A 10,350-nucleotide genomic window follows, 5' to 3' on the forward strand; every position below is an offset into this window, starting at 1 on the left:
CCTCTGGGTCGTGAAGGGTCAGCCTTGCGGAATTAGAATAAGCGAGACGAAATTTATGCCGCCATGATTATTTGCACTCGGTTCGTTTTTATGAATTTGGCAATTTCACCGCGTTTCCAGGATACAATGACAATCATGCGTGTAGGTATCAATTTTTCGTTGATTTTTCCATAATACGACTGCGTTTTCTCCACCCTTTTTTTTTTTGCTCCATTTCTTTCTCTCTTTCTTTCGTTCTTTACTTCTTTCACCAAAACAGGAAACCCTTTGTGCGTCGATTGCTTTCATACCGTTTGATTGTGCGAATTCGCTCAGGGGTGAACGAAGCCGCTTTCTCGCACATTCTGATTCGTCTATACACGAACAGAATCGACCGAAGGTTGATTCTGTCACGAAACTGCCGCCATTTATACGAGGATTGTTGGATGGAAAATCAACGTCACTACAATACGCGTGAAAACATTTTGACGTTACAGAAAATTGATAATGAAAGGTAATCTCTTTAAGGAAGTTGGTTGGACTAAATAGTCATTGAATTGATAAAAACTATTGATTTTTACTAGCCAATCTCCTCAACTGGATCCAAAGGTTCACTGAAAATTCGTTTTTGGTTCGATTCCAGTTGGACCAAATACATCAAATTTTAATGTACCAAATAGAAATTTTTTATTCTTTTTTCCATGACGAAATGATTTCTGAAAACTAAATGACCAATAATTGACTATTAAAACAGATTACTTTTTTACACAACGAATGATTTTTCTAACTCCATAAATATTGGTCGATTCTATGATACATTTGATGAATTAATCAAAAAAAATTATAAAATTATAAAACTTCGTGTCATTTTACTATAAGTTTTTTACTTTTTCCACCCGAATAATTGTTTAGTTAAAACTGAAAATGTCTTGGGCTACATTAATTTATTGGATTCAAATGAACATGTTTTTCAACCAGGCTAATCTTATCGTTGTTTTATCTCGAATGCTTTTATGTATGATTTCTATGAAGTAGACAGTGAAGGTAAAAAAGTCGATTGACAGCGTCAGCTATTCTTACACTACTTCGAAAGAAAAGGAACCTCGTACCATTCAACCAGGAAGTTCAAAACATTGGATTTGTACAGAGTTAGTCTAGCGTTTATAGTTGCAGGTGGTAAAAATTGTAACTTTAAAGAGATCAAGTCGATCCATATATCAAGAAACTCTGTTAAACCTGCAAATACCGCTTTCTGCAGCAAAAAGTCACAACTTCAAACTACTTTTCAAGAAAAATACGAAAAACTATTTGATTTCTAGATATCTATGATCCATAACACAAGAAAATGCTTTGTATTTTTCATCAAATTAATGAAAAAGATGGCTACGGGTCGTAATAAAATAGCAACTTTTCGGTCGATACATCGTGTCTACTGTAAAACTACAAAAATGCTCGCTTAGGTTGTTCTCTTCTATTAAAAAATGGTGGTGATCATTAAACTACAGTTTCATAAAAACAGTTCGGACTCTAGATTGTAGGTATAATTCACGTATAAAGCAGTGAATAGGAACTTCCCGTTTCAATGGTCAGATTTCAATACCGGAATTCAACTCCTTGTTCGCCAACTAGTCGAGAGTACTAAGTGTATATATATAAGTGTGTATATATACGTATACTTGTATGTCTACTTCTCTTCGTGTAGCGTTCGTTCTGGTAATACAGCTCTGATCAAATCCAACAAGGACTTTACGGTACTGTGCAAGTGAAGAAATTCTTAAGGGGTCTATCCAATTAACGAGCAGAAAAAGGGTTTATTCCAGAATTTTTTTAACAAGTTTTGACTGTAAATATTGTATGATTCATTCCAAGGCCATCAACATGCTGAATCTAAAACCGTTTGATTTTTTGGTTTCCGGTTTACCATCTTCGAAAAATCATCAACACCGCAGACCCACCTTTTTTTTTGAAACTGATTTTCAACTACGATTTTCGTGAATAAAGAGGAATTAAAATCAATAAAAAAAAACTTTCATATAATTCGAGAGTGTATTTATTAAACCTAACAAAGCCTATATTAATATTTACAGTTAAACCTTATCAACAAAAATTCCCCCTAAAGACCCATTAAATGGTAGAGAATTCCTTAAACAACATCAATTTATCCATCACCTTATCCATCATGTACAGAAAGTAACTCGAGTACATCAACAACACATATTTGTCCAACTTTTTTTAATTTGAGTAATTCCTTCTTTTTCTCCACGAGTATGATGAAGTTTCAAAAAACCCTCAACCATACTCATATAAAATTATCAAAAGCTTGGACACGAATGAATTGACATTTTCATTCCATTTACAGGATAGAAAACCTCGAGTGATTTTCGAAAAACATCTGAAACACGTCGTAATGGTTGAATGTGGAAGAGAATACAATGATATAAATATTGATGAGGATGCGAAGAGAATTCTTTTTTAATTATTACTGTCACGCCGCAGGTGATTATTCAAATCGATTATCCCACAAAAATTCAGTTACTTCATCAGCCCATATTTTTATCAGCCTCTTGTCGCGGGATTACGCTTTGAACTGAAGTATACTTTACCGCCGTTTCAATTTTCGATGGAATTTCAACCGATATGAAATACTTTCATCGCAAACCGCACAGAAGAGGGTTCATTCCGATGACGATGAATAAAAAAGTTCTGAATGTTTCTGACGAGATAAAACGCGCTCCAAAATTGTTCGAAGACTTTTCTTCTCACTTTTTTTCTTTCCTCCACAAAAATAGCTCAAAATCTTAAAGCCCGTTCTAGAGAAGACAATAATACTTTTGAAAATTTCTGTACAAATTGGAATTGTAAATTAAAGTGAATCAATCGGGTTTTAAAATGTATAAAAAAAAAAAATAAATAATCCCCCAAAAAATTGATCGAAACGATGTTATCAACTGTTCTCACAATAGCCTTTTTTCTATACGAATCTCACTCGTTTGATGGGAATAAAAATAGTTCTGGCAATATTGTAAATAAACGCGCTTTACCGTAATTGAAAAAAAGTTTACGCTTGATTGGCAAAAAATAGACTATTTGTGAGTTTTTTTTCATTCCAATATATGTTACTTTAATCATCTTAGGTTAAACGATCCTGTGAAACTTCGAGCCACTTGATTACCACAGTTTAAACTCCTATTAAGGTGAGATTTTGTCATTCGAGCATCCGTTCAAGTCGAGAAATAACGATTTTTTTAATGTTCCTGACGATAAATGGATGGATAAGTGTGCTTCAATACCAGTCACAGCTGACAATGTACAGCAAAGCTCAAAAGCGCGATGTGGAAACGATTGCAATTCTTGGAAATGTATTTTTTAAGTTCCGATGTATTTCTAGAAGAACTCGAGTGTCTGAAACTTTTACTCATATTTTGGAAAATCGACACTCCTTCAGTGTAGTTATAATTCTGAAGTTCCAAACTAGTGATTTCTACTTCAACGTTTCATCATTTCAATGCAATCCGTGAAGCATGTTCACCAATCTATAGAACCGAGCTTTCAAAGTTCATCTGTAACGAGTTTTTTGATGTCGCTTATGACCTTTGACGAACATAAAACACGACGAATCGAACGACGATTCCTGGTCAAACACGATCCCTCGTGCTTTTTGACACCTGCATGATGAATGCATTGATTCGCTCCGCGTGCAAAGGGCTAAGGTTCACAATTCGCAGCTACCCAATGACACGTTTATATTAATATTTCCATGGTAGTGATTGATGAAATATCGAGTTTGACCTTTAAAGTGAAACATAAGGGACTGAAGTTAGTAACGATAACTCAACGAAACGTGGGGAGGAAAAACCACTGATTCGCAATTTGATGGTAACTGAGGTTAAGTTGAGTTTTAAAAACATGATTGACAATATATTGTTTCCTTACACTGTTACAAAATTCACGGTGTCAATAAAAGTCTACACTGTTTGGTCTAAAATTAAACATTATCGGTGTAAATCGTTCGATTCTTGACACCAAGTGGCTTTAAAATGAACACGAAAATGTGTGAAAAACGTGTGAACTTTTGCAGCATATTTTCGGTGATAAACGATTTTTTCCGAAAGGAGAAAAGTTTCCACCTCCATTCTCATTGAAACATGGGTCTTCGTGATTTTTTGTTCTCTGCATAATATTTCGTAAACAAGAAGCCACGCGGTTATCTCCGCTTTGAATAATCGAATGAAAAAACTATCGTTTCTTAAACCAGATGCCTGAAAGAACTTGTCTAAATTTTTTACAAATTTTTCAAGCACTTTCAATGGCCAGAGTAAAGTCAATTTAGCCACAAAAAGCCTCAGTTTCACTTTACGTCCACTAAAAACAATGTTTCACTTAGAACTTTAAAAACCGCGGATCGAGTTGTCGACGTCATCAATCGAGCTTTCGAGTATAAAGAAATTAAAAAATTTTATTTTCTAACCCCTAACATCACTCCTTTATTAAATACACGATTGCAACGCACGAACAGAAGCAAAACTCTAAGATAATCCAAAAAAGTTGAGATAAAATAATTGCAGAATAGCGATGTCGATGTTGATGTTACGCACCTTGTTTATCAGCGAGACAATCGACGGTCGTTACAAGGTGCAGTAGAAACACTGTCCAAAGTGCATCGAGCAGCATCAAAAGCATCTCGCGCTTAGCAAAGATCACTAGCATGCCTCGCGATTTTCGTTACCGGAACAACGTACCGACGCGGCTTGTCTTCTTCTCTCAGACAATTCGCGACATGGCGGGAGGCTTTGGCTGATTCGCGAGGCTCCCGATTTTGGCACTACATGTCAGCCGGCTTCCGGTCACCGAGCTTCTCGCGCGTGGCTCTGACTGACCTCGTGGGGAGGCGACGCAGAACTGCCACCAAGAAACCGACCGATTCTCCCCCTCGACTGGCGGCCGACGCATCATCTTGCAGCCTCGGAGGACGCAGGCGCACTTCCGAGTCCTCGACGCCACCCTGCGGGGTGCTTGCAAGCTGATTCTGGGGGCGGAAAAAAGGGAGGGGAGAGAGGAGGGGGGGGGGGGGGGCGGCAAGGGGAACACATTTTTCAACCGCATCGTCGATCCGACAACAATTATATTATTGTTGTACGAATGAGTGATAATTGGGACTAATCCTGTATTTTTATAATATACTTACTATGAGTTCGAATATTTTACTAAAGTATAATTAGGTCTTACTTTTTTCTTGTTTTTTTTTCAAATTGCACAAAAAATTACAGTTCATACATATGGGGTATTCCACGCCAACTCGAACAGAATTAAACATCGACTATCTCGAAGTCATTTCATGTTTTTTTTAAACATTCTACGCGGTAAAAAACGCGGACTGAATTTTTTTCAAATTATATTACTAAACTGTTTATGGTTTATGAATATTTCAAGTCGATTGCGAATGCCCATTTTTTTAAATCTGAAAACATTTTCAACGATCCAGTGAATCACACAAAACACCCCCGTTAAGAAAAATGTCGTTTCAAGACAAACGTGTACGGAAACGACATTTATTATAAAAATATAACGATGGTATGGAAAAAATTGCTGAGACATGGTTTCTGTGGGTTTTTTTTTGTGGATTTTTAACATCAACCTCCAATTCTGACTTCAGAATCGTGTTCAGCGGGAAAAACTACACAAGAAAAATACAGTTCGGCCCACAGTATACACAATTTTTTCATTTTTGTGGACCTGCTGAATGAATGAGTGACAATTGAGCCGAATCCTGTCTTTTTATAATTTATTTATAACGTATTTAAATATTTCGCGAAAGTGTAATTTGGTCACAGTTTTCCCTTTTTTTCAATTGCACAAAAAAATTACAGTTCATACGATGGATTGAAAGCAACAAAATTACGATGTCACTTATGCTGAGATTGTAACGTTTTAATCACGATTAAGTATGAAATAAAAAATACCAATAAGAAAAATGCACAGGATAGTTCAAGATAGTGTCAAGAAAAACAGTTTATCTATTTACCTAACTGGTTATTAATAAGTCATACCGTCAAGTTTATCATATAACCTAAAATAAGAACTAACTTGGCTTGATAGTTCTAATTGTAAATATTAAATATAAATAGACGGGACAGATTGTATAAATAAAAGTATAATTGAATTTCAACAGAAACCGACGAATATTGTAAATAGAGAATGATATAAAAAAAACAAAGACAATTAAACCATATATTAAGGAATAGATTTTCAATGACGTCGTATATTGAAAGGTAACCGAAAATTAATATTTTTATATGCGATTTAGACTGTTTAAAATAATTTTCCGTTTTCTTTCCTTTTTTCAGGATGATCAGGATGTTCTCGTTAAATTATACTTTCGAAATTATATTACACTTTCGGAATTTATAGTCTCGCACGAATTGAAATTAGACCATCCCTTTCAAATGTTGTAGACCTACAACCTCACTAATTCGCTCAAACCTTTTATCTTGACTATTTATTTTGAATAGAATACATCGTCAGAAAACATATTGCAGAAGCACTGAAATTCCATTGCTTGGAATATCGGAAATTTGTACTCAGAAAAATTAAATAATTCCTTTATTAAGGGGTCCAATTTGCCCCACCCTCCCCCTATTTTTTTTTTTTTTTTTTTCTGACATTGTCTCTTGTATATATATTTATTGAGAAATAATGCGTAGACGATACGTGACTTATAAAAAAAAAAGAACTTAACTGTTTTGGTAACCATTGCTGCCAACTTTTAATTCTAGTACATGGCGATTTTATTCCGATTATTTCATTGAATATCTTCAAAATTTTTGGCACTTGAAGTGAAACTTTAGGATAGAAAATAATAAAATTTACATATAAGTGTAACATTACCATTTTATTTTCCATCTATCGTCAACACAAATGTAACTTTATTGCTCCAATCATCATGGCAAGACGATTGAAGAGTTCTTTTTTCTCATCGATCGAGAGATTCTGATCTATTTCTCCATCGTTGTAGTTTTTTATACACAAGGCAAAGCTGCTGTTGAAAAACATGATCTTATCCTTCAAAGAACTTATACCAAATTGGTACGTCATAATATGTCAGAGAGAGAGTTTAGTCGTTTGGAATTGGGAACGTTCCTTGAGGACGACCTCAGGACGAAAAATGAAATATGAAATTATCGTGAGCCGAGAAAAAAGAATTCCTCGACAAGATGCAAGAAATCCTGCAGCATATAAGCTAAACCGTACCCTGCAGGCACTTCCACGTCGTTCCCTGGAAACGTCTCGTGCCAAAGCGATGTTCACTGGAGCGCAATTTTCCACTACGGAACCAGCTTCCAGGTGAAGCTGAGAAATCTATAACACATCTCAGAACGAAACTCGGTTCTGGATCAAGTCACACATACGCGTGAATATTTTTGGTCTTCACTTCCAACGATGGAATAAAGGTGCAGTTCCAAAATCCTGTTGTTTCATCGAGATTAACTGCAGCTGCAGCAGTGTGCCAGATGGCTCAATCAGGTTTCGTCCAAGTCTGCCAACGTTTGCCCCTGAATCCCCCTAAATTGGGAATAAAAATCCTCTAGATTTCCCCCTAGATTTTTTCCTAATTAAATGGTGGATATGGGTGGCATTATGAATATATTACACAAGTTTTGCGCTGAGCGCAGATGGCCGAGGCAAGGCCAAACAAATGCGTTCGAGGTATTGCCGCGTTCATAAATAACAAATTCATACATTTTTCTAGAATGATATTAATTCTGATCAAAAATCCATTTTAACTAATAAGGCAATGCGTGATTTCAATGCTTATAAGATCAAAATAAAAAACCCTGAAGATTCTTTTCCCCTAAATTTTTCCCTAGACGCTTAAAAACTCCCTAAATCTAGAGGGAAAACTCCTGATCTGGCAACACTGAGTTGCAGGACGATTTTATCCGACAAAGGACAATAAATTCACTCTCTTATTTCATAGAAAAAGTGTGCGTAGAGGTCAAATTTTCTATCGAATTTCATTTGTTGTTTTTCTCCCTTTTAACGATGACGAAAGAAAAAAATTTCTTAGTCTTTATTATGTTTCAAAAAATCTGCACTGTTCAATTAATCACAGAAAATCTTTCGTTGCCTCGATGAAAAATTATTATACAAATACTTATTTCGTGAAACTAACAATTCCTTTTTCTCAGTGTATTAAGATTCTCCAGATTTTATTGTTATGTTAATGATTATCCAGATTTAATTTCACGCTGTACTATCTCTCATCTTATCCAAATGAATTTATACAAAACTAGTCTAATTTTTATGTGTATAATAATTTTGTGAAACACGTGTTTCGTTGATATTAAATAATAAATCTCTGTACTTTACCAATCGATGTAACATTTATTCAAAGCTCGTAAAATATATAAAATCATCGACGAAGCTAGTAACCGACCATTCAAGGTCATTCAAGGTTGGTTTAAGGTACCCCGAGATAAAGGATAAGGATAAAAGAAAGGCAAAATGCGAAAGAATATCGTAAAAGTATTATCTTTATTTCCCAGCCTTCGATATTTCCACTCTATATAAGATGATGTTTGAAGTGATGCCTTCGAAGTTGCAAAAACTCTTCGGCTTACGCCGTAATGTTTTGTTTTTCGATTTCCCGAAGGATATTGGACCGCGAACGATCTTGAATAATAGATTATCGAATTTCTTTTAACACGCGCGACGATACCCTATAATACGAAATAAAAAGTGATGTTCCGATATGAAAGAAGAAAATCACTATGACCTTGAAATATCTAGGGGTCATTCTGGCAAAAGCAATCCATGGAATTTCCACGCAACCAAACCGACTTGAACTCAGGTTCAGATTGAATTTCGGTATCGAATCGTTGGGTCTATATGGCAATTAGTATGATAAACTAGATCAAGAAAATTTTCATCGACGATATTGTAAAAAATAATGAGTTTCAGTACTTAGATAAAAATAAGATTATTCATATATACCGACACGAATTCATCTTAATGAGATAAGAGATAGTTTCTCACGCAATTATCTCTGTAGAAGATAGAAATATCCTCATTTTCATCTCGATAATCAAATAGAGTTCAATTCAAATCATCAACTCAGCAAAATATTTCATTGCGTGTAGCGAAAAAAAAGTAGCTTTTTGCTGAGAATAATTATTTCTCATTGACGTCGCGAAACATTTGGCTGGATGAGTGAAATTTAGCTCAAGTGATTCGCCTTTTTTTTTCTACTCAATACCTAATATAGTTTAAGTAAAGTTTTTCATTTTCGAAAAATTGCAATTGCAATTGTCGTACTTTACAAATAATTGTAGAATAGTTCGTTTTTTCTTTTGTCAAGTCGTGAAATGAATATAATTTGCTATAGAATATCGTAGAATCATTTTTAATAAGATCGACTTACCTATGAGCAAAGGTGAGCTTAATAATATAAGACTCTATTTCTGAATCTCTGTAGATCGTAGTAGGAAGGAGAAAAAATAAATGAGAAACTTAGTTTTTGAATGTGGACCCAAACTCTGCTATTCCTAACTTTATTGATCTAAACCGAATTCTAAAAATATCGATTATCACAATTTTTCGTAGAATGTCGTACTCTTTCATGAGAATTCAGACGAGTTCATAAAAAGTTATACTTTAAACGAAATTTTGAGAACACTGCGAGAAAAAAAAATTCATGTCGTCTGGGCTTAATATTGTATTTATCTTTTCTAGAAAATTGTAAATTTTTATCGTTTTTCTGAATATTCCCATTTTTCTATGCTAAATACTACGATTTTCAAACGATTTTCCACAATATTTTACGCTTTCGCACAATTTCATGAGATTTTCAAGTATATCTGACAATTTTCAGTGAACAATCTGGTGAAATTTTTTACTACTAACAATTTTTAGGGAAATTGGGATATTTCGTATTATTTCATGCAAAATTTTAAATAATTATATTTTTTTAGTAAAGAGTGATAAATTTTTCTTTAAAAACTGTACCAGCAAGTAGATTTTTTACTAAAAAAATTCAAATTTCCATCAAAGTCTGCAAGTTTTTATGATAAATTGGAGGTGTTTGCAATTTTTTGTACAAAATTTTACGAAATGTCTCAATTTCCCTAAAAATTCGTAGGAAATTGGAGAAATTTTTTTTTCATCAGGCAATATACGTAGAATGTTTATCTGATAAAAAATGATGTAGATAACGTAAAACTGTATAGGTTATTGGTTATCCCCTTCTGGTCTCCGTGCGGAATTTTATTTTCACTTTTTTGCTTATTTTTCGTCTGTCAGCTGGCGCTGTTGCGGCGTCTGTTTATTTAGTTATTACAAACACAAACTCCCGTGATGCATAAACGTTACACGCGT

The 10,350-nt window shown here is 34.5% G+C and overlaps 1 protein-coding gene across 1 annotated transcript in view; it reads right to left on the reverse strand.

The window, feature by feature from the left end:
• Positions 1-4,884, reverse strand: part of LOC124414054 (locomotion-related protein Hikaru genki) — a 60,929-nt gene extending 56,045 nt beyond the window's left edge. Inside the window, exon 1 of the mRNA XM_046894931.1 lies at positions 4,575-4,884. Coding sequence (XP_046750887.1) covers positions 4,575-4,686 — 112 coding nt within the window. The 5' untranslated portion in view covers positions 4,687-4,884. The remainder of the gene's footprint in view (positions 1-4,574) is intronic.
• Between the last annotated feature and the right edge of the window lie 5,466 nt (positions 4,885-10,350).

This window comes from Diprion similis, chromosome 13, assembly GCF_021155765.1.
Source record: "Diprion similis isolate iyDipSimi1 chromosome 13, iyDipSimi1.1, whole genome shotgun sequence".
Lineage (NCBI taxonomy): Eukaryota > Metazoa > Arthropoda > Insecta > Hymenoptera > Diprionidae > Diprion > Diprion similis.